Source organism: Silurus meridionalis, chromosome 24, assembly GCF_014805685.1.
Source record: "Silurus meridionalis isolate SWU-2019-XX chromosome 24, ASM1480568v1, whole genome shotgun sequence".
NCBI classification, from domain to species: Eukaryota; Metazoa; Chordata; class Actinopteri; order Siluriformes; family Siluridae; genus Silurus; species Silurus meridionalis.
The window spans coordinates 2,970,528-2,996,301 of NC_060907.1; the positions used below are offsets into that span (position 1 = coordinate 2,970,528).

General features: G+C 44.2%; 1 protein-coding gene across 1 annotated transcript in view; it reads left to right on the forward strand.

Annotated features, from left to right (window-relative positions):
* Positions 1 to 14,948, forward strand: part of LOC124378333 (complement C3-like) — an 80,348-nt gene extending 65,400 nt beyond the window's left edge. Inside the window, exons 36-41 of the mRNA XM_046837928.1 lie at positions 97 to 202; positions 413 to 508; positions 2,125 to 2,205; positions 2,769 to 2,852; positions 11,929 to 12,058; positions 14,609 to 14,948. Of these exons, the coding sequence (XP_046693884.1) occupies positions 97 to 202; positions 413 to 508; positions 2,125 to 2,205; positions 2,769 to 2,852; positions 11,929 to 12,058; positions 14,609 to 14,756 (645 nt within the window). The 3' untranslated portion in view covers positions 14,757 to 14,948. The remainder of the gene's footprint in view (positions 1 to 96; positions 203 to 412; positions 509 to 2,124; positions 2,206 to 2,768; positions 2,853 to 11,928; positions 12,059 to 14,608) is intronic.
* Positions 14,949 to 25,774: the final 10,826 nt, after the last annotated feature.

The following is a 25,774-nucleotide window of genomic DNA, read 5'->3' on the forward strand; positions in this document are numbered from 1 at the left end:
CAGTAATCAGTAATCAGTAGTCAGCAGTCCTGGACCTTCCCAAATTAGTTCTAGTGTGTTCTTAATTCTTTGCTAACTTAATTTATTTCTTGTCAGGTCTCAAATAAAGTGAAAGAGAAGATTGCTTTCAGAGTTCACATGATGCTGAAGGTTGGTGTCAGTCAGCCTGCTGGAGTATCTGTGTATGAGTATTACAACATAGGTGAGAAGCACAGCACTTGTTGCTCTTCCATGCTGCAACAATGATTAGCAATTACTGTACCATAACATTAGCATCAATCGTCTGTGGAAATTCCTTTGGTTTTGCACCCCTATTTTGACCTACCAATGCACACACACACACACACACACACACACACACACACACACACACACACACAGTGTACACATGCTTACCAGGTGTGTGTTTTAGAGAACCGGTGTGTGAAGTTTTATGACCCACACATGTCTCAGTCAAGTGGCTCCCTCTACCTCATCTGCCCTAAAGAAGTGTGCAGCTGTGCTGAGGGTATGTTATAGCATCAAACTTCTATTTTTTTACATTTATTCTATATAATCCACAGCATTTAGTTTAGTTTCTAGTTTGTGCTTTGCAATTTATTAGTTGCAATTAAAAAAACCATTATGGTACTTAAGATAAATGTTTAAGATAAATGTAGTGTCAGTACTATATCAGAGTATTTATATTTTCTTTTGCTACATTTTACTGTGTAATATTTAGCCTTTTAATTTTTTAATTTCAGCTCAATTCAGTTTTATTTGTAGAGCCATTTTAACAATGCATTTTTTTAACATGGATTGTCTCAAAGCAGCTTTACACAAATAAAGTGGTTATAAAAGAATGTATACGCTTGTGCCTTATATTTGTAAGTTGGCCCCAGCGGCGACTGTGGTGAAGGAAAAACTACCTGAGATGACACTTTACTTCTTTGGAGCGAATACATAAATAGAGAGTGTTAAATGAGAAGTTTTTTCTTTTAAAAGATCTGATGTACAGAAGACCGGAACAATGAACCGCAAAAACCAAACATTTTTTTTGTGCTTATAGATCACTACTTTCACTTTTTATACTTAAATCAGTTTGAAAGCCTGAACATTTGAAAATTCTGGAATTATAATTAAGCAGAGGATTAGTATTCCAGAACAGGAACAGTGTACTCCATCCTGGTTCAAAAACATTGACAAAGAATGGAATTCGGCTGCACGTGTCTCGGAGAAGCTCATTAGCCTTCATCCTCATCAATCAGTAGCCCATGGTGTGATTGAAAGGCCACTTGAACAGCCTAAAAATACATAAGATTACTGTGGATAGTTCACTCATGTACCTTTAAGACGATTTTGGTCTGTAAAATGAACAGTTTGCTACATTGGCTTAGGATTACAATTACCATAAGCAGTTTTACAGTCAAATGTCCATCAGTGAACAGCTGATAACCTTAACAAGGACTTAAATCAACGGACACGTGTGTCACCCAGATGAGGATGGCTTCCCTTTTAAATCTGGTTCCTCTCAATGTTTTTTCTGCATATTAGTTTTCCCTTGTCATCGTTGCCACTGACTCACTCATTATGGTTAAACTTACAGGTATTCATTTCTAAAATGTATCTAAAATGTATTTAATTCTATAAAGCTGCTCCAGGACATTGTTCATTTTTCAAAACACTGTACAAATAGAATAGAATAGAATAGAATAGAATAGAATAGAATAGAATAGAATAGAACGGGGGAGAGTTGTGCAACTTGGTGAGAGATTTTTCCCCAAAATTTGGAAATCGAGAAAGTTGTTGAAGAATGAAAGAAAGAATGTTAGTTAGTTATGGGTACATTTGTGTTTCTTCAAATGAATAGATACGATGACAGGAAATGTCAGGTATGATACCAGCAACCCTATCATACATGTTAGAATGTCAAAATGATAGACCAAGACCGATTTATAAGAGGAATAAAAAAAATAATGCAGATTCAATATGAATTTTATAAAAATGTATACAATGATACAGTGTTGTAAAATAAAGAACAATTCACAGCATTGAGATATCACACATGGTCAAATGCTATTTTTTTTTTTTTTCTGTTGTCTGGTATTAACTTCCGGGCCCAAAATATTTTTTTTATTCTAATAGCAAATTGTCCTCAGCTGAAGGGGCCTGCAGTTCCAGATGAAAGGTTACGCATTAAAGAAGCCTGCCACAACAAGGACTTCAGTATGTAGCCTTCCTCTCTGTCAAAAAGTACAAATCAAAAAACATGAGCAAATTAATTTTTAAAATAAGTGCAGAGTGACACACTTAATTTGTATTAAATTCTAAACAATATAAACAAAAGTTTGTGGACAACTGATCATTTAGTCCCAACTTGCTGTTAGATTATGGAGTGTACTTGTGGAAATTTATGCTCATTCTGCCACAAGGGTGTTAGTAAAGTGATGTAGGTGAGGAGGCCTGGGGTGCAGTCAGCAATCACATTTATCCCAGAATATTTTTCAATATGGTTGAGGTCAGAACTTCATGTAACTGGCTTTATGCATACATGCTTTGTCAGGCTGGAACAGGTTTGGGATTCCTGGTTTAAGTGAAGGAAAGATTTTATACTTCTTCATCCAAAGACGTCCTGTACAATTGTGTACCTACAGTTTTGTTAGAAAAGGTCGGATGTCCCAATACTTTTGATAGAGTGTATCCTTTTTTTAAGTAACAAAACATACAATATAATGTCAACATACAGCCAATTCTGCCATCTTTAATTAGTTTTTCCACTTTTGCGCTAGTTTACAAGGCAACTCTGGAAGTGGTGACAAGAGAACGCACATCAGACATCTATACCTTTACCATAGTACAAGTTATTAAAGAAGGTGAGTGTCTACAATTGCTGAGGTGTTAAAACGATGTTAAATTTCAAATGTCAAAGACTTGTACGTATATGGCAAATTTCAAAATAGTACAGAAATGGCAATTTTTATATATGCAACATATATTTTCCAAAATACGCATGTATATGACACATATATGTGTATAGAATACAGTATGGATGTTTATCCTTGTATTTATAATAGTGACAAATATTATATATATATATATATATATATATATATATATATATATATATATATATATATATATATATATATACACCCCGTCAGGGGTCCTGCACGCACTCTGCGCCAGAGCCCCTTGAAGTGAGAGATCTGAAATCAAGAAGGCATCTTCAATAAGAGGGCTACGGTGAAAAACTCCTGACATAGGACGTTCTGGGGACCCGGCTGTGAAGGAGCGTGTTGCACCGCAGTATCTGGTGCCCGCCCTGCTCGGGACCCCTCAGGGACCTGGTCTGTTAAACCTGCCACTGAATGTGCTTCAGGGCACGGCCAGCTCCAGCGAGCATCCTCCTCTGTCTCCACCCAGTATTGTAGTGATCCAGGAGAACTCGCCGCCTCCTAGAGTCGCTTCAGGGCACTGCCCGCTCTAGGCACACCAGAGGTGTCCACCTCAAGCGGACACGGACACTGCAGTATGGGACTTACATGAGTCATTAACGCAACACCAAACACAGCATCGGGACGCTGCGCTCATTGTGGTCAGAGATTTCAACAGTGCCAACCTCAAGCGCGCACTCCCGAACTTTTATCAGCACATCACCTGCCCCACCAGGGGCGAAAGAACACTGGACCACTGCTACACAACATTTAAGAACAGCTACAAGGCACAATCACGTCCACCGTTTGGGAAATCGGACCATGCTGCCATCTTCCTCATGCCTGTTTACAAACAAAGGCTAAAACAGGAAGCTCCGGTTCAGAGGGAGGTCGCGCGCTGGACTGACCAATCGGTGGCCGCTCTGCAGGACGCTTTGGATGACGCAGACTGGGACATGTTTCGGCGCAGCTCTGATGACGCCAACATGTTTACGGAAGCGGTTGTGGGATTCATCGGAAACTAACGGATGATACGGTGCAAAAACACTATCAGAACGCTTTCCCAACCAGAAGCCGTGGGTGGATAAAACCATCCGCGACGCTCTGAGATCCCGCTCCGCTGCCTACAACACGGGGCTCGCCACCGGGACATGGATGAATACAAGGCTGCGTCTTACAGTGTTCGCAGAGCGGTGAAGGATGCAAACGGCGCTACGGGAGGAAACTGAGTCACAGTTCCAACAAGGTGGCTCCAGGAGCCTGTGGCAGGGACTAAGGACAATAACGGACTATAAAACACCATCTTCCAGAATGGTGAATGCGGACGCTTCTCTGGCAGACGAGCTAAACACCTTTTACGCTCGTTTCGAGGCTGCAGCTAACCATGCTAGCGGCGCTAGTGGCACAACCAGCATGCACGCTGAGAGAGCCAGAGAGGTAAACACATTCACCATTTCGGAGCATGACGTGAGGAGGGCATTCAAGAGAGTGAATACCAGGAAGGCAGCAGGACCAGATGGAATCACAGGTCGGGTTCTGAAAGCCTGCGCTGACCAGCTAGCACCGGAGAGAGGTTGAATATCTCAGTGAACAGTCTGTTGTCCCCTCATGTTTTAAACAGTCCACTATTGTCCCTGTCCCGAAGGAAACCCAGCCCGCCTGCCTAAATGACTATCGCCCTGTAGCTCTGACCTCAGTAGTGATGAAGTGCTTTGAGAGACTGGTCAGAGACTTCATCACTGCCTCACTACCGGACACACTGGACCCACTACAGTTTGCGTACCGTCAGAACCGTTCGACTGAGGACGCAATTGCACATCTTCTCCACACTACTATCAGCCACCTGGACCAAAGAAACGGGAATTACACAAAGATGTTGTTCGTGGACTACAGTTCAGCGTTCAACACCATAATTCCCTCCACACTCACCTCTAAGTTGGAGGTAATGGGACTGTGTCAATGGATCTCAAACTTCCTGACGGACAGACCACAAGCTGTACGGGTGGGAAAACACACCTCATCCACCCTCACCCTCAGCACTGGAGCTCCCCAGGGTTGTGTTCTGAGCCCCCTGCTGTACTCACTGTACACATATGACTGTGTGGCCACTTCCAACTCCACAACCATCATCAAGTTTGCTGACGACACCGTTGTGGTGGGCCTGATCTCCAACAACAACGAGACGGCCTACCTACAGGAGGTTAAAAACCTGGAGAGATGGTGCCAGGAGAACAACCTTCTCCTGAACGTCAGCAAGACTAAGGAGTTGATCGTGGACTTCAGCACGAAGCAGGAGCGGTCATACCAACCGCTAAACATCTGCGGGACTCCAGTGGAAAGAGTGGACAGTTTCCGGTACCTGGGTGTTCACATCACACAGGACCTGTCTTGGTCCTGTCACATCAACACCCTGGTGAAGAAGGCCCGGCAGCGTCTGTACCATCTGAGACGCTTAAGGGACTTTAAACTACCCTCTCAGGTGCTTAAGACTTTTTACACTTGCACCATTGAGAGCGTTCTGACGGGTAGCATCACTTCCTGGTTCGGGAACAGCACCATGCAGGACAGACGAGCCCTCCAGAGGGTGGTGCGCTCAGCTGAACGTACCATCCACACCGAGCTCCCTGACCTGCAGGACATCTACAGCACGCGGTGCCGGACCAGAGCCAGGAAGATTGTGAAGGACCTCAGCCATCCCAACAATGGACTCTTTTCTCTGTTGCGTTCGGGGAAACGCTTCCGCTCCCTGAAGGTGAACACAGAGAGAATGAGGAGGAGCTTCTTCCCGCAGGCCATTCGGTGTTTAAACCAGGAAACACCCAGGATCTAAAAACTGGCCCACTCTCTCCATCATCACCCTTTTTTTCCCCTGCACAATCACACTTTTCGTGCTATGGCACATTATACACTGGACTTGCACAGCACAGTGCACTTTACTTTTCATATTTTCATTTTCTTTTTCATATTTATTTCATATTTCTTATATTCTTTTTTTATACCACACCATTCCGCACAAGGACACTTTACACCACACCTTACTGCACACGGACACTTATGGACAATCAAAAACATGCCTAACTTGTTTACTGTTGTTTACTGGTTAACTGCACACTGCCATAAACATTTTCTGTGTATGTGTATATATGTATATGTATGTATATTTACATATATATTTAGATATCTTTATATCTTTATTTATCTGCCTTCTTTTTCTTACTATATTTTTCTTAAATTTTGGTTTTTATATTTATATTTTTATTCCCCTTTTTACCCTATTTTATTCCCTTATGCCGGACCGTCGTTAAAAGCATTTCACTGCATGTCGTACCCTGTATGTATGTGTATGTGACAAATAAAATTTGATTTGATTTGATTTGAGGTCAGTCTCAAAAGACAGATACCCCTAAGAGACTTCCTAGCAGCCTGAAAAGCTCTGCCAGACGTGTCTCTGTGGGTCCTGCCAATGTAGAGCGAGGCTATTTGATTCATTTTAAACCTCATCCGCCCCGTTTCAACTGGGTTCTTGCCACTCTGGTGGGAACCAAGCATGCTCTGGTCATGGAATAAGAAGCACTCTCCTGAGAAAAGAGGCCATTGAGGTGGTTCCCCTTCAGGAACTCGAGCTGCGTCGAAGCGCTATGGGAACGCCCCTGCGTGACCACGCTCTGAACCACGTGTGAAATCTTAGCCAATAGGCAAGCCGTGACGTCATAGACAGGCGACGTTGCGTAAACCAGGAAGCTACAAGATGGCTGTGCAGTGGTAGCGACATTAGCTTCTGCTCGTTCAGGTAAGCGCTTTGAGTGTGTTATTTGTGCAGTCATGAGCTTATATGCAGGCAAAATTCCGTCTGCGTGTCTCCTGCTTGCCCCGATTCATTTCGGGGGTGACACGCAGCCGATGTGCTGTTTGCTTACCTTAGGAGCGTGCTTAGTCGGCTCTCGAGGGTATCGGTTGTTAGCATTTTAGCCGTGCGGCTATGTGCTCCCGGCTGCGAGGCGAGCTCCCGTTCCCCGAGGATTGCGCTCGTTTGGAAACGGTTCTTCTCCCGGTGCGTGTGACGCGGTGCTCCGTATTCTTCCTCCGAGGTGGGTGAATTTTCGGGGAGCGCTCTCCGAAGTGAGCGCTCTTCCTCGAGGCTTCGGCTCTCGATGGTATCGGCTGTTAGCATTTAGCCATGTGGCTATGCGCTCCCGGCTGCTAGCCGAGCTCCCGTCCCCCGGGGATTGCGCTTGTTTGGAAACGGTTCTTCTCCCAGTGCGTGTGACGCGGTGCTCCGTATTTTTCCTCCGAGGTGGGAGAATTTCAGAGAGCGCTTTACGAGGCTCCCGGTTGCTAGCCGAGCTCCTGTTTCCCGGGGTGAGCGCTCGTTTGGTATCGGTTCTTTCGGTATCGGTGTGTGTGACGCGGTGCTCCGTATTTCTTCCTCTGAGGTGGATGAAATTTCGGGAAATTAGGGGAAGCATGCCTGGCGGCTGCTTCTTCTCCCGATGCGGGCAGCGCAGCATTACATGTCTCTCTCTCCGAGGAGGATGAGCTGGTGGATGCTAGCGAGCCTGCGGACTCCTCACAGCCTGTGCTGTATATGGAGCTCCTTGAGGTCGTGGCACGGGCCGGGTCCGAGCTGGATTAGCTTGGCCGGTCGTGTGGCAGAAGCAGCACGCACCAGTGAGCTGGTTGTGCGTTTCCTGCACTGTGTCACAGCCTCAGCGCCTCCCCTGATCTGCGCACCGAGGTGTCTGGGTCCTGGGGGGCCCGTGGGCGTGCATGCTTTTCCGATGTTCTTTCGCTGTGCGCGAATGTTATTGGAGCTGCGTGGCGCGGCTACGGGACGTTGCCACTTGTGGTAGAGACGCTAGCGAGCTATCTGTCCCCGAGTGTTGCGTCTGTGACGGCTATCGGTTTGCCTACGAAGAGCCGCTTGGCTCTGGTGGGTAGCGCTGCGCGGCAGGTCAGGCTACAGGTTGCTTCCACACGATGAGTGTGTTGCGGGCATACCAGGCTGGCCTGCTATGGGGGATGATGTGAGCTTCCTTCTGAGCGTCATGGTGTCCCCTCCTGGCCTGTCCTGGTGACGCTGTGGGTAAGGGCGATTGCTGGCGGGTTCAGGAGACCGCGGTGGCGTTTCAGTGGTTGTTCCTCGCTGCTCCGTTGGGGCTGCTCGGCGGCAGCCTCGCCCTGGTCCGTCCAGGCACAGCGAGATAGCCCGGTGAGAGAGTGTTGCCACCCGACTCTGCGGGGAGGTCCTAGGGGCCCCTGGCGACTCTCTAGGCCCGAGAAGGGGCTGGACGGCCTGAGGGTCGTCCTCGCCTCTAGTGAACGGGCTGTGGTGCGTAGGCCTGATGGCTTGCATCTTGGAGGACGGTGCGCACCTCATGCTACAGGGCTCGTCCCTCCCTGGCACCACTGGGAGGCCGGTCTGTCGGCCCTGCCACAGGGTGTTCAGGACGCTGCCTCCCTCTAGCGGTTAACTCCCTTATTTCCGCCCGACAGTTCGTTGCTCCTGCCGTTCGGGTTCAGGAGGACTGTCTGTTAGCCCTGCCACGGGTCGTGTTCAGGGCGCAGCTTCTCCAGCGGTTTGCTCCCCGTATTCCGCCCGTATGATCGCTGCGGACGGGGGGTTCCGCCGCCTCTCAGGAGGTGTGGTCGGCTGCAGAGCACCGCTCCAGCCGCTCTGAGTGGGTCGGGGGCCAGCCCCGAGGGGTTGGTTCTCCCTGTGGAGACTTTCTGTCAGTCTGGAGGGCTGCCTGGAGTCTCTCGGGGGTCCTGCATACTGTGGGGAAGGGCTGCGCGATTCGGTTCGCATCTTCTCCTCCCCGGCTCAACGGGGTGTGTCCCACCCTGGTGGGACCCGTGCAGGCTCTGGTCCTGGAACAGGAAGTGCGCACACTCCTGGGGAAAGGGGCCATCGAGGTGGTTCCCCCCTCAGTTTGCGAGTCAGGCTGCTACAGCCCGTGCTTCGTTGTTCCGAAGAAGGACGGTGGGTTGCATCCCATTCTGGATCTCCGCTACTTGAACCACTCACTTTTGAGGCTCGGGTTCAGGTTTCTCGTTTAGAGAGGTCGTGTCTCAGGTCAAGTCCAAGGACGGATTTGTCAGACACTAGATCTGGAGGTTGCATGCTCCCATGCAGCTGTCCTTCACCGCGCACGGGAGGTTCCTGAGGTTGCTTTCGGGGCGAAGCTTACCTATATCGGTCCTTCCGTGCGGCCTAGCGCCCTCGCCCCGTGCCTTCACAGAGTGCGTGATGGTGGCTCATTAGAACACCTGGCGGTTCGGCATTGAGATGCTGTTCCCGCCTGCATGAAGGTACTGGGGTTCGGACTGAGACGCCGGGTAGTGTGTACTTTTTCCAGCGCGGAGGGCCACTTTCTCGGCGTGGTGTGGGACTCGGCCGGGTTGCGGGCATGGTTGTCTCCCGCCCGGTTTGTAGTCATCCTCACTGCAGTCAGGAGGGTAGGGGCAGGCCGCCTAGTCACTGTGAGGCAGTTCCAGAGGCTGCTGGGTCTCATGTCGGCAGCGTCCGCATGTGGCCCTCTCCAGTGGTGGCTCCGGGGCAGAAGGGTTCTCCCCCTGAGGGAGTCTGAGGGAGTTGGAGTCGTCACATCAAGGTCTCACAGTGTGCCCTTTAAACCTTGGTTGCATGGTAGTACCTTACGTTCTGTCCCCTGGCCCCGTTTTAGGGACTCCTTGTCATTGCATAACGCTAACGACGGACGCTTCCATCACGGGGTGGGGAGCGGTCATGAGTGGCCACTCTGCCCAGGGTCTGTGGAGTGGCCCTCGTCTCTTGTGGCACATAGATTGCCGGGAGATGCTGGCAGTGTTGTTGGGGTGACAACACTTCCTCCCAGTCCTTAGAGATCGCTATGTGTTGATCCGCTCGGACAATACTGCGGTGGTCTTGCACATGAACCACCTAAGGGGCCTCCGGTCTCGCCCTTGCGAGCAACTGGCGCAGGAGGTCCTCTTGTGGTACCGGGACGAACTCCTCTCATTTAGAGCCGGTTACATCCCGGGACGGTTGGATGTCTGAGCAGACGCCCTGTCGAGACAGTGGCTGCCGTGGGGCGGTCTTGGCGAGGCTACGCCTGTCGCCTTTCCCGATTGCGCTGCTCTCGGGAGTTCTGGGATAGGTTCGCCGGTAGGGAGTCTGTCTCCTCCAGGTAGCACCTTGTTGGCGGGCGGAACCCTGGTTCACCCCCGCCCGGTGTTGTTGAGACTGTGGCCCCTGAGGGGGCATGGTTTGTAGCGGCTGTTCTCTCTACCGAGGTAGTAGAGGCCCCTCTCCACTCCAGAGCTCCCTCCATGAGGAGGTCGTACGCCGCACGATGGCGACTGTTCACGTCACGGTGTGAGCACTATGACTTGGACCTAGTTGACTGCCCGGTCGGTTCAGTTCTGGTGTTTTTGCAGGTACAGTTTGCCGCAGGGTTAATCCCTTCAACCCTGAGGGTTTCCGTGTTCGCTGGGTAGGTCCCATTGGTGACACGTTTCCTCCGCGGCGCCCGGAGGCTGTGGCCTGGGACACGACTCGGAGTGCCTGTCTGGGACTTGGCAGTTGCCTCGTCCCACCTGGAGTTGCCCCCTGGCATGGCCAGAGTGTTCTTTACACGAGGCTGGGTGCTCCCACACGATGTGTCGTGTTACTGGCATTCTGCCCTCCTCTGTTATAGCCCCCGATCAGGGGTTACGAGACCCGGCTGTGTCCAGTGCGAGCACTGGGTGCTTATCTCCACAGAACGAGTCCTTGGAGGTGGTCGGTGCAGTTGTTCGGCTGCGAGTCCTGGTCCCCGCTCCGATCGCGGTCAGGGCTCGCCCCGCTGGAGTGTGGCGGCCTCTGCGGCCGGGTCCACAAGAGTGTCACTCCGGGACGTCTGTGACGCTGCGGGTTGGTCCACCCCGCTGACTTTTGTCAGGTTCTATGGCCTCGAGCCCCCCTTTGAGCCACTGGCTGAGGCATCTTGGAGGCATCTTTCTATCAAGACAGCGTTCTTGTTGGCCATTTGTTCTCTTAAGAGAGTAGGAGATCTACAGGCCCTTTCTGTTGCCCCCTCCTTTCTAGAGTTTACTCCAGGTATAGCCAGTGCCTTTTTGTGAAGTAAGGTGCCCTCGGTCATCCCATGACCTGTAAGGCATTCTATCCAACTCCTTCTCAGACCACAGACCAGGAGAAATTGAACTGGCTGTCCCCGCTACACACTGAACACCCAAGTCCATATGACTGGTCCCTGGAGAAAGATTGACCAACTGCTCATCGGCTTTGGCCCTCCAAAGAGAGGCCTCCCTGCCAATAAGCAGACCCTTAGCAGATGGATCATTGATGCCATCACATCATCATATAAGTTCTCTGGTCTCCCAGCCCCATTCGGGGTCAGAGCTCACTACACCAGTAGTGTGGCTGCCTCAAAGGCTTAGTCCTATTGAGTACTCCTCCAAAACATTTGCAACCCTGCGGGCTGGTCAACCCCGCTGACCTTTGTCCGGTTTTACAACCTGGACCGCAGTGCCACTCCTGGCCCCTCTGACCTAGCTGTGCTTATACACACTAATCAGGGACTGGTCAGTCTGACGTGATTAGACACTTGTTCCCAAAGCGTTTTGACTCAGCTTGAGTTAAGGAAAGGGAATGTCTCTAGGTTACGTGTGTAAACCTAGTTCCCTGAGGGAACGAGACACTGTGTCTCTAAACCACACTGCCTGCATCCCTGCAGCACTTCCTTCTCCCTTACAGAAGCTGGCGATCGCCTCACTCCATGTGCGTTTTATACTTCCTGGTCATGAAGCCACCCCGCCGGTCACGGCCAGCATTCAATTTTCGACTGATTATACTCGGGCGATTTCCCAAAGTGTTTCGACGCAGTGTCTTGTTCGCTCAGGGAACTGACTTGCATAACCTAGAGACGTTGCTGATGTTTAAGTGTAAATCATTTATTAATAAATAAAAAATATCTTACCTTGTAAAATCTTCACATATTTTCATCCAAATCTTCCTTTTTTTTTTTTTTCCTTTTAGGGACTGATAAGAACGTGTTGAATGAGCCCCGAGACTTTTACATTCACATTGCCTGCAAAGACAAGCTCAGGTTGAAGGAAGGCAAGGACTATCTCATCATGGGTTCTGAGCCAAAGAAAATACAAGACAGGTGAGGATCTTATCTGACCTACATGACCAAAACACCTCTGACCATCATACCCTATGTGTCCTTGTTGAGTGTTCCATTCCAGATTTATTCCACTTTTACCTTTAGCTTATTTTGGGTTGTGACTGTGTGGATGAATGTGTATTCCTTATTAACAAGAGCAATTAAAAGAAGGTCTGGGGTGCAGTTAGTTTTCTAGTTGTACCTGATGGTGGGGTTTAATGGCATTAAGTCAGTCAGGACACTCGGGTTCATCCACTTCAATCTTTCAACCTTCACACGCAGGTTTGTGAAATTCCACAACATAAATACATAAATTGTTCAGTGGTGAACAGTAACACAGTAAAAGCAGATTTTTTTGCATATCTGTACTTTACTAAAGTATTTCCATTTGGGGAGACTTTTATTTCACTATATCTACGTCAAATATTTTAGATTTTCCTCAACTTCATTTAGTAAAATTTGTCAATCCTTTTTATTTATGAGGATAAAAACTGTTAACTGGTCAAACACGCAGAAAGTCACCAATCAGGTTCGAGCACACGCTCTGTTTTAAACTCGTTTTGATTGATGCTTGGTGTATCTACTGATCAACAACATACAGTTCAGCATCAGTTCAACATCAAGCAAAACATTTACAGAGGAATAAAAGATGAAGAAACTCCAGACTCGAACTCACAACACACGGATTATTTGTGCAATTTGTGTGAAGTAGTTGAGAAGAAGGTTTTGTGCTCATGATGATTGTAATAGAAATCAATCAGTGTTTAAGTCATTAATATCATTCTATTAATAAATCAGTGTGCTAAGAGTCACATTCGAGTCTTTTCACATGAACTGAGTTGATTAAGCAAAATAATGATAATATGAACATTATATTCATAATAAATTATAGTGCTTTTGGATACTTAAGTACATTTTGTACTTTTACTCAAGTGAAATTTCAAATGTACACTTTTACTGGCGTGATATTTTACCACGTGTTTCTCTACTTTAACTCAATTACATGTTTTTTGTTCTTCATCCTACACTGCAGTTGTGTGTTTGAGACTTGGTTTTAAGGATAAACCATGTATAGGTTGGTCCGGGGTAATTATCTGAATCAGAATCAGATTTATTGGTTTATTACAATAACCAATTATTATTATTGGTTGGTTACAGGTTTATTAAGTGTGTTGGCATACAAGGAATTTGGTTCCAGCTGTTAGTGACTCTTGGACAAAATGGACTATACGAGACAATATGGACAGTACAAGTATTAAATAGGAATGCAGATTATATGAAAGATTAGTAATGTACATAATGTGTGAGAGTGCATGTAGTGCAAAAAAAGTATTGTGCGTTAGGTACGATAAAGAGTTACTTTGGAACTTTGTACAATATACAGCAGTAATAGTGTGTGTGTGTAACATATCCGGATGATGTAATGACTGACAGTTCTGAAAGTGCAGCACTTATAGATATGAAGCAGGGAATATATTTATGGTGAGTTGTTAATTATGCTGATTGCCTGGGGAAAGAAACTGTTCCTGTGTCTGGCAGTTTTGGTAAACCTGAGTTCTGTAGCATCGCCAGAAGGAATGAGCTGAAAGAGGTTGTGTGATTTTTCCTGCCCAGTTTCTAGTTCTTTTATGGCGCAAGTCCTGGAGAGTGGGCAAGGGAGCACCAATGATTTTTTTTTCTGCTGTTTTAACTGTTTGCTGCAGTCTGTTGATGTCCTGTTTTGTTGCTGCTCCAAACCAGTTGGTGATGGATGAGCACAGGACAGATTCAATGACTGCAGTGTAGAACTGCATCAAAAGCTCCTGTGGCAGACCAGACTTCCTTAATTGGTGTAGAAAGTACATCCTCTGCTGGGCTTTTTTGAGAATGGACTTTATGTTGGACTCCCACTTCAGGTCTTGAAGTTCTCCACAGATGACACAGGGCTGATGGATGTTGTGAGGGGGAGCATTGTTGAGGGGTGTTTCCTAAATTCCACTATCATCTCCACAGTTTTGAGTGTGTTTTTAATGCTGTTCTGACTGCACCATAGCACCAGCCACTTCACCTCCTGCTGTAATTACACTGTAATTACACATTCCTTTGGCCTTCAAGTGTAATTACAGAGTTGAACTAAAGTTTGTTTTTATATAACTTTTCTTTATTGATTAGGTCTATTAGGTTTGTGGTGAAAATAAAAAAGAATATAATAAATACATAAATCATCATTTCTATAATTTAACATTTAAAGCCAAGCTGCACACAAATTTCTCTATTTGTTTGTATTATGATTCTCATGCAGTGAACAAATGTGTTGGTTGATGATATTATCTTGTTCTTCCTATTACACACAATAAGAGAAAAACACCGGTAAGAGTCTTTCAGTCCCAGACAATAATTTGTTCAGATTTATTCTGCAAGTTACCTCAGTGCAGTCTAGTTTGAGAACAATAGTCATTAAAAAATTATTTTATTTTGTTCACAAACAAAAGATCACTGTTCTGTAAGAAAAAGGTCTAAATATTGTGCATTTTCTTATGTAAATTCAAATTCCGTTATATGTCTCGTCAGTTGGCACTACACGATCAGAACGAGCAGTTGGTTGGAGTACTGGCCCACGCAGGAGGAGAGTCAAGATAACAACAACAACAACAGGGATAGATACATCGGACTGAGCAGCTTAAGCCACATCCTGGAAAATGAGGGATGCACCACTTAAACTTCTCAATGTGGAAATGCAGCTCATATCACAGCTTATATACCGCTGGCCACCGGCTACAGCTTTAATCTAGGTCTGTTTTTTTAAATAATTATATTACCTGATTTGATCATGGAATCAACCAAAAGATGCACTAAAAACAGAAATTAATGAGTCGATATATACATGCATAAATAAAGTTCTTGCAATGAATTCAGGAAGTTCTGTGTGTTTTTAACGTATTCATAATGACTATAGACCCAAAACCTAAATAAAAATAAAATAAGTCAAATGTTAAAAGTTTTTATGTCGAAATCAGAATGTGTTCAGTAAATACACTTTATTTAAAAGTGGTTTTGTGTAGGAGAGAAGAATATGGAGGAGTTCTGTGTATTCCGCGACAGTTTAAGAAAAGCTTTCAGAATCAGAATCAGGTTTATTGGCCAAGTGTGTTGACACACACAAGGAATTTGGTTCCAGCTGTTTGTTACTCTCAAAAGTACAGACATAAATAAAAACCTATACAAGACAAAACAGACAAGACAACATATTCATCAGGAACCCTGTTAAAGATTTTAAAATATAAAAATTTTTGTTTAAATGGACCCCTTTTTCTTATTCAGATATACACACTCTGGTCAAAAAAGTAATAATTAAATGAATTCCTTTCATTTAAATATTTATTTAGTTTATTGGTGTTATTGAGTTTTTATATGATTGACTTTAATTCTGCATTCCATCATGTAGTTATTCATTTATTCATTCATGCATTTATTTACCTTTATATTAACTACTGCAGCATTAAAATATGAAAAAACAGAACTTGAGTCAATGATTTAATTGTGTGAAGTCATTAAATAAATACTATTCTTTTTATCGACCAAAACATGTTCTAATTAATTGAATTAATTTTTAATTTATTTATTTTATGAAATTTTTTGTCCTCCATAATTCTCATCATGTTCGTTTTTGTAAGAAAGAAAATCGTTTACTCTGCAATATCGACGCTGACCAGGAGGCGGCAGTAGAAAAAAGATAATTTCGTCACAAATCCCAGAAATGTTAGAAAGGTGGGGGTCAGAACAATGGTTCAACCATGATGGAAGGGTCAATGCCCCTGAAACACAGATGGTTATCTTGTGGCAGCTTGTCTGGGGCTTGAACCCCAACCTTCTGATCAGTAACCTACAGCTTTAACAACCAAATTACCACTAAGGCTTAACCAGTGGTGACTTAGGTTTTAACCACGACACCTTAACCACAAAGTTACCACTTCTGAAGACTAGACCTCCACCACTGAGAACACATTCTTTGGAATTTTGGTTTGGGGAGAATTTGGTTATTGCCTGGGAATTATATTCAATATTATATCAGCTTCTACAGTGGCTATTGGGTGAGCGTATTGGTGAGTGTATTAAAGAAAGCATCTGGAATGCACAAAATAATTTTTCTTGTAAGAGATTTTACTGAAATTGTTTCTCAGACAATAGCTATTACTTTATTATAATCATTATTATTATTATTTACAATATTTTCCTGAATAAATATTTGTACACCAGGTTAGTGTTTATATTTGCTTCTTTATTTCACAGCAACACATTTTTATTTCACATTCTATTTCCAAGTATATGCAATATGACTTTCCAGTTGCTCTTTGACAGATGCTTATTGATGCAGTAATATACACTCTATGTGTCAGGATAGTGACCACGAGTAGACAGCAGAAGTAACTCTATTATCTTTTAATTGGCATTCAACACACAAACACAAGTCCGGCAGTGTTACTAAATATAATGGGGGTTTAGTCCGTAATGCGGGTATAATCCATCAGAAAGGTATATTCTGTAAAGGGGAGTATAATCCGTAAAGCGGGTATAATCCAGTAGGCGATGAGAATCCATAAAGCGAGAGTAATCCTCAGGATTGGACGAAGGAGCAGGAACCAGCAGGGAATGATTGCAGTCAGGAACCAGGTAGATCACAGTTGACATCAAGTAGGTCCAACAGCGCGTGAGGTGGTAACGGGACCTTATAAAGGGGAATCAGAATAAGAAACAGCTGAGAGCGGTAGAGAAAAGCAGCCTGAGAACCTCCGAGGGGGGCTGACAGTATGTATGTCGTTTAAATACATTCATTTTGGTTTTGACGAACTATAACTGTAAACTGTAACATCTTTCTTACTATTAGATATGTCTCAAAAACACACCTGAATGTTTCACTTCACACTGTTATTTTATGGCCAAATATTTGTGCACCCCTGACCATGACATTCATATGCCCTTGTTGAGTGTCTTAACGTTTGGTGAAGTGTGATGTGTGTCGATCATTCACTTTTGGCCATTCCATGTAGATGTTCTGAAAAATGTCTGATCATTTGGAACGCTGGAGACGGTTATGTGTAATCGTTTTCTGGATCAAAGGCTGGATCTGTCACTCAGAGATCTGGCCAATGCACATCGCTCCATTCGCCATACACAATTTAGATATCTTTGGAAAGAAACACTTTGAGCTTTACTGTCAATCATCAAAGTTGATATTGATATTAAGAGATAAACTTTAAAGATATTAAGTTATAGATGATCAAGTGCCATGGATATACATTTCCTGCATTGACCATTATTTTATTTCATATATAAATACATTAAATCAGTCCTAGAGCAATCCAGAAAAGTACTGGATATTTTATATACTGATTTTAATAGATACCTTTTTATATAAGATGGTCATCATTACATATGACAGAGAGACTCTTATATCCATTGGTTTACATAATTTTCGCTGTTTTAAAACCCGGACCCATACTGGTCGAGTGAGAACCTGATGAAGAACAAAGGACGTGACCTGTACCAATGTCCGCACACCGTGCTCCCTTACCTAATATCCTGTTAGCCAACGTCCAGTCTCTGGAAAAACAAGCTTGACGACCTCAGGACAAGAGTCAAGTTCCAGAGGGATATTCGGGACTCCAACCTTCTGTTCTTCACGAAGACATGGCTGAAGCCAGCGGTACCGGACCACGCCACCACCCGGCTGAGTTTTCCTCGGTTCACCGCATGGACAGAACACTGGAGTTGGGGAAGTCAAAGGGAGGTGAAGTGTATCTGATGGTGAACAACTACTGGTGCAGCAGCACGAGCATTGTTCCTCTTTCACGCTCCTGCACAGTAAATCTGGAACTACTGACCATCAAATGTCGCCCCTTTTACCTCGGTAATTCAGCTCAGTCATAGTCAGTGCTGTTTATATTACACCTCGGGACCCTGCGCTCATTGTGGTGGAAGACTTTAACAGTGCCAACTTCAAGTGTGCACTGCCAAACTTCCAAAAGCACATCACCTCCAGAAGCCCACCAGGGCCAAAAGGACATTGGACCACTGCTGCACACCGTTCACGAACAGCTAAAAGGCACAATAATTGTCCACCATTTGAATATTAAAGTCATCAATAATTAAAGAAGTCTAAAGAAGTAGCTGGTCGGTTATAATTTTGTTTTTAGTCAGCGCATTTGATGTGAGAGATATAGTATTCAACAATCCTATCTTTAGATCAAAGGTGCTGGCTGTGCATTCAGTCCTATTTAACCCTCTGGAGTCTGAGGGTGTTTTTGGCCCCTTGAGAGATTTTGACATGCTCTTACATTTGGTTCTTTTTAGTTGCTTTTAAAATATATTATTGACAAAAGACTTATTACACTGTATTCAGCACAAACTGGGCTACCATAATATGTAAACAACTTATATGTGTGGTTTTTGAAAAAGCTAAAAAAAAAAAAAACTCACTGAAATAAGGCCACAAAACCTATAGTAAACATGTTTTCCCAAGACTTTTTGAAAATCATCCTGCCTGCTCATTCACCTTAAACAATACTTTGATTTAAAATTTAAAAAACACTTTCTACTTTAAAAGGCCATATGCGAAGGGGCGTCGACATGCTGTGACTGACAGCTTCGTTGACACTGGGTCGCATAATGAGCTGTCGATTACATAATGAGCTGTGGATCACTAAGCCAGGATCTGAGTGAGAAGTACAGTACTACAAGAAGGAATGCGTTTCCTTTGTGGTTTATTTAAAAATACACATTATCAAGGACAGCATTAAAAAGGGAATTATGTAACAATAAAACAATACAGTACAGTATGTTTAAAAAATAAAGAGTGCAACAAAAACAATACACTACACTAGGGTTCCACAAATCCTAGCCTGTGGGGCTACAATACTATAAATTAAATAATAATAGTGTATCAATTTGAGGAATTGGCAAGAACAAACAACTTGAACCCCTACTTAGTTGGCTCGGCTTTCATGTACTGTGTCCTCTCAGTGTTAGCTTTGCATGCTACCATCCTCTCATCCACGGCTATATTGTCTTCTAGGATGATAAATTGCTTTGCATGTCTTATAGATTGTGTCCATAAACAGTTTCACTCTGAACAGACGGTCATGTTCAGATGTGCCCCTCTTTCTGTCATTTTCTTTGTCTGCATCTGGGTGACTCATGTGTACATTCCATGAAATTGTCCTGTATCTGTCCCTTGACATAATTGTTGCTGGAAAGGGAACTGTGAAAATTCTGCTCTGTCGCCAGTAGTCTATGATGGACGGCAACTTTACCATTGCCATGTAAAATAAGAGCCCAATGTAGCGATACATCTCACTCACGGTTACATCTCTCCATGGAACTGTGTCGTTATCTGTCTTATTCTTCCATGACATGGTGGACTGTGTGTGCTGCCTTTGCCCTTTTTGGAGCAGGTGCTTAATCACATCTGTTTATGAAACACACACACGAACATCACTAATTGTGTTATTGGTAAAGTTGTTTGCATATGTCATACAATGCAATAATGATTCAAACTAAATATAATTTAAGAAAATATAAAATATGTACTTACTCGGTCGAACTGAAAATGTAGCTAAACCTGCGTGGCCTGGTGTGAGTTTCCAGTGAAGGCAGGGGTGATGCAGCCACATTCCTAAAAATAATCAAACAATATATTTTTCAGTATTTTTGATGAATACACTTGAACAATATATATTTGTTAGCATGCATTGTACATATAGCATTTACACCTCAGCATTCCGGAACATCTCTGCTAGCTAACACTACATAACAGCCTTTCAGGATGATCAGTGACACCAACCAAAACTGAACTGAGGCTAAAATATAACTTAATATAACGTCAACAATATTTAGGGCATACAATTACAAACAGTTAATGTTACAAATGAGCAGATATTGGTGGATTTCTGTTGTAACATTAAAAGGCAATGCTGACAAAAGCTAGGCAGAGATGTCTACAAACAATATTAGTTTTATATGATCAGAATGTAAGACTAAATAACTTACTCACTGTAGCAACTTGCTGGAAAGTCCTCGCTCTTCAAAATGCAAACGCTCCTCGTGGGAATCGCAATCTTCTTCGGATGAAAAGGTAAATTCTCTGGCATTGTTTTATGCCACTGTCCGGGGCGTGTGTGTGTGTGAGACTCAACGTGTGGACTGTTTTACCTGTGAATAGCGTGTCCGCTCACAGCTCATTATCAGATAATGACCTGCGGTGGAAAATCTGTGCCTCTACTTGGTTTCACATGATTTATATTCATTGGGAACATATGTTTTTTTATTTCACCGACTTATTCTAAAACTACACACTTTAAGCTGTCTAAAGATATATTTTTTATTTCCGTGTGTCAGCTATTGGCCGAGTTTCAGCGCTTTTTGATGACGTGTTTCTAAACAAAGTTTACGCAGACAAAGGTGACAGATGGCGCACCCTGACTATTGTATTCATTAAAAAAAAATACAACGTTTTGTTTATATAGTGAGTATACACAAATGAAAGTAGACTCCAGAGGGTTAAGCTCGTTTTGCTGGCATCTGAAAAAAAAGCACGTTTGGGCGCCGGTGGCAAATCAGACTCCAGAGGGTTAATTAACAAACTGTGGAGTAACCAGGCGAACCAAGGCGCAGGCTGAGACGGGTTTGAGATGGGAAATATGGAAAGTAGGGTGGATCCGGAGGACTCTGGAGAGTTTGAGGCAGACCGCTACAGGGTTGATAACATTCGAAACTGGAAAAGGACCCATGAGGTGTGGGGCAAGTTTCTTACATACAGCCTTGAGAGGGAGGTCTCAGGTGGGCAACCAGACCTTCTGGCCTACCCAGTAGCGGGGAAACCGGATGATAGGTTCAAGTGCAATATTTGACCATGGGCGTCTGGGAATAGGAAGGGGCGGAGCAGCCTGGTAGGGTGGCCTTTGGAGCTTTTGTGTTGGGCACAGCTGGGGCAGGCAGCGGGCATCCCTTCAGGCAGTGGGCCACCAGAATCTGCCCGGATATGGCCCAGGTTCATCTGTATTCTGAGAGTATTAGAGGGGGTGGTGACATGAAAATCGCATCTCTTAGCCTTGTCGTACAGGCCATTTCGAAGAAGAACCCAGCCCCAGAAGGGGAGGATAAAGGGTGAATAATCCTGGCAGAGAAAGACTCTTGAATATGCTGGTGCATGGCCCCCCGCTCAAGTCCAGACAGATGGTACAAACATACATGGGAAGGAGAGGTTCCAGGCAACAGGACAATGGCACAGTCATATGGCCATTGTGGTGGAAGGGAGGATGCTTTGACCTTGCTGAAGATGGCTGCCAGGTCATGGTAGACCGCCGGGATAGAGCTGAGATCAGGTTGAGGCTCCTGACGTGGCGGGAAAGGTGCAGGACCGGTTGGGGCAAGACAGCGGGTCTGGTAGAGCACCCCCATCCACCGTTCCATTCTAGATGGGGGTTGTGTTACCAGAGCCAAGGAAAACCGCCATGTGCCCTGTTTCCCCACAATAGAGGCAGAGCCCCTCAGAGCGGAGTCTCTCCTTCTCTGTGAGCCATAAGTGCACCGACATTATCTCCACAGGCAGAGACAAAGTCATGGGTTCTGGACAAAGGGCTGTTTGTGGAGAGGTCTTCCGATGAGCCGGGAACTGAGGACCATGCTCAGTGCATTAGAATTGCCTTTCAACATGTCGCTCCTAAATCTTCCGGGGGACAGGAAAATCTCAGAAACAATTTGTGAGAAAAGAGATAATCCGGCAGGGAGGGAGAGTTCATAGAGTCCTTAAATGCCGGGCAGCGTGGGAAAACCTCAAAATGGCCACCGACCCGGAAGTGCTTGTTGCAAAACCGGACGTGCGTGCCACGAAACCGGAAGTGCGTACCGCAAACCCAGTATCAGACACATAAAGGATAACATTCCACTCCCAAAACTTCAGCAAATGGTCACCTCATTTCCCATATGTATTGTTAGATTTTTATCATGCCCAAACGAAACTTAATTCTTGGAGAGGTTTTCCATACGATCTGCGATGCCCGTAGGCCTTTCTGAATTCAGGGAAGAATCACACCGCACACAGCAAATGCTTCCTCTTCAGTTTATTGCAGGTAGCAGAGCGTATTTATACACATACAGAGAAAAGAAACCTGACCTAGTTGTTTCCTGTTTAGACAAGAGGATATACTAGCTGGCGATGTATATCGCCAGCTAGTATATATATATATACTAGCTGGCAGATTCCGCCGCCTTTCGTTTTGCCCGATAGCTCCTTTACGCGATCCGCTCGGTGTAAGTGAAAGCCCGAGAGAAGTAATCCGCTGTCCGGGATTGAGCGACTGAGCCAAGTTTCAGTAAAACAGAGAGCAGCGGAGCATGCAAAATCTTTGTTTGTTCCGTTAAGAAGAGTTAGTTCGTCCATTTTGTTCGGCAGTGAGCGGAGGTTCGCCAGGTGAATCGAATTCTACATTAACGAACGTTGGTGTACAGATGTCACAGTGCTGGATAAATACTGCAGCCCAAACTTGGAATCACTGGTAATAAACTGTAAACCGTTTTACTCACGGAATTTTCCTCATTCATTCTGACCGAGTTTACATCCCACCTCAGGCCAACGTGAATGATGCACTGCAAAACCTGGCAAACCAAATATCCGGCTTGGAGCAAAAACATCCGGATTCTCTTTTTATTATCCTTGGAGACTTTAACAGAGCAAAACTAACAGTAGAACTTCCAAAATACAGGCAACATATTAACTGTCCGACAAGAGGAAAAACACACTGGATCATTGCTACACCGTTCTTAAGGACTCAGACGCTCTGTACCCCGGGCAGCTTTAGGGAACTCTGATCACTGCTTGGTTCATCTTATTCCAACATACAGGCAGAAACTAAAATCTGTTAAGCCTGTAGTCAAAACAGTGAAGAGATGGACCAGTGAGGCAAAGCAGGAACTACAAGACTGCTTTGAGTGCACTGATTGGAGTGTCTTTGAGGCTGGAACTGACAGCCTGGATGAGCTGACTGACACTGTGACATCCTACATCAGTTTTGTGAAGACATGTGTGCCAACCAAAACCTTCTGCAAGTTCAGTAACAACAAGCCATGGTTCACAGCCAAACTGAAAAACTTCGACATGCCAAGGAAGATGCATACAGAGGGAGGACAAAGCTCTGTACAAGCAGGCCAGGAACCAACTGACAAAGGAGATCAGAATAGCCAAAAGAAGTTACTCTGAAAAGCTGAAAAGCAGGTTTTCAGCTAACGACCCTGCATCAGTGTGGAAAGGCCTGCAAAATATCACAAACTACAGGAGACCACCCTCCCACTGAAGCAAACAAAGACCTGGCTGACGACCTTAACACCTTCTACTGCAGGTTTGAGGACAATATCTTCACACCTCTCATCCAACCCAGCCCAATGTCTGCCCCCATCACACCTCTGGATTTCTCTTACAACTCCTTCCAGCACTCAAGTTGCGCTCACGATTTGTGAAAAGGATGTGTATCGGCTCTTTCAGAGACAGAAGACAAGAAAGGCTCCCGCCCAGACGGTGTCTCCCTCCTGTCTCAAAGCATGTGCTGACCAACTGGCTCCCATTTTCACCTCTATCTTCAACAGATCACTGGAGTTGTGTGAGGTCCCTCCTGCTTTAAACTCTCCACAATCATCCCAGTCCCCAAGAAACCCTCCATTACTGGACTGAATGACTACAGGCCTGTCGCTCTGACATCTGTCGTCATGAAGACCTTTGAAAAGCTGGTATTGGCCCATCTAAAGAAGGTGACAGAACAGCTGCTGGATCCCCTACAGTTTGCATACCGAGCAAACAGATCGGTGGATGACGCAGTCAACATGGGGCTAAACTACATTCTGCAACACCTTGACTGCCCAGGAACATATGCCCGGATTTTGTTTGTTGACTTTAGTTCGGCTTTCAATACAATAATTCCGGGAATCCTCCACTCCAAACTCCTAAACCTTACTATACCCCCTGCCATCTGTCAATGGATCACCAGCTTCCTGACAGGCAGGAAACAACAGGTGAGACTGGGAGGTGTTACCTCCAGTATTCAGACAGTCAGCACTGGTGCTCCTCAGGGTGTGTCCTTTCCCCACTGCTATTCTCCTTTATACGAATGACTGCATATCAAGTGACCCAACTGTCAAACTCCTGAAATTTGCAGATGACACCACGCTCATTGGACTAATCCAAGATGGTGACGAGTCTGCATATAAACATGAATCATGATCATCAATCCAAGAGCAAAAACACAAAACCAAAACAGGATCCAAATCTTGGAAAACAAAAAACAGATATAGTTGTCTGAATGAATGAATGAGTGAAGGAAAGAACAAATTAATGAAAAATATTTAGGAACAATAAAAAAAAAAAAATGCTATATATTCTGTTGTGTTGCTCCCATCGCATAACAGATTTTTGACCCTAACGATTTATGTGCAATAAGCAGATTGTTTTTGATTTATGTAAATGCACTGCTGTAAACATTCCCCATTCACTTTGTATAATGGTTGTAAAAAATTATTTATAGCTTTAAACAGTGAAGTGATAAAGAAAGTTTTGTTAATTAAAAACAATAAGGAAAACCTGCTAAAAACATATTATTGTGCAAATTTTTTCTGTATGAAAAAATAGTTCTCTAAAACTTTCAGATAGCTTCAATAAACAGAGTTTAACTTTGCTCAACAAACCAACATTGAACACAGATACGTTTTTCAAATATTAAACAGATCAAACTCCAAATGTGTCATTTCCAAGAATCTCAGCCTAGATAAATAGCCTTGGCCTCACAGGTCATTGACAGTTGAGTTCTGCTATGCCTATAGTAATACATATTAGTTTATCCAGTTCACAATCTGTGTAGGTGTAAATATTTTTAGTCCACAATGTCTTTGCGATATATTCCAGAAAAACACGGCATGCTGTGATATCTGGCACCAAGACTTCAGCAGCAGATCCTTTAAGTTGTGGCATAGAGACTACATGAATCAGATCCTGTCGACATGCAATGTGGATATGCAGAAACAATATCCTGCTGCCAAGGGGCCACTGCTATTAGGGAGCACCGTTACCCAGTCAAGTCAAGTCAAGAAGCTTTTATTGTCATTTTAACCTTATCTGGCAGAAACAGTACACAGTGAAATGAGACAACGTTTCTCCAGAACCCTGGTGCTACATTAAACAACATAAAACTACATATTAAAATATAGAGCTAATGCGTAAAAGTTGTCCAAGCCACATAAAGTGTATCCCAGTGCAAACAGACAATACAAAACAGTGCTGGACAGATACACAATAAAATATCATATTATTATTATTACTAATATAGAAATGTTATTCATTTCAATAATATCACACCCCTTATAGGTGCCATTGTAAGGAAATATTCAACATATTTCACTTGTCAGATTTTTTACTTTATAAACTATGTTAAATATCGTATGTGTACAATATAATATTTTGAATGGTCATTGTAGGCATTATTCTTTCTTTTCTAATTTATAACTGTCCTGGTGTCTACATTATTTATGTTTGATGCTCAGCATTTAATTGAAAATTCAGTTTCAACAAAAGATGTTTGCTGTCAAAAACTGGTTATATTTGTTCTGCTAAGAATTATTACAATTCTATAATAATAATAATAATAATAATAATAATAATAATAATAATAATAATAATAATAATACATTTTGTGGTTT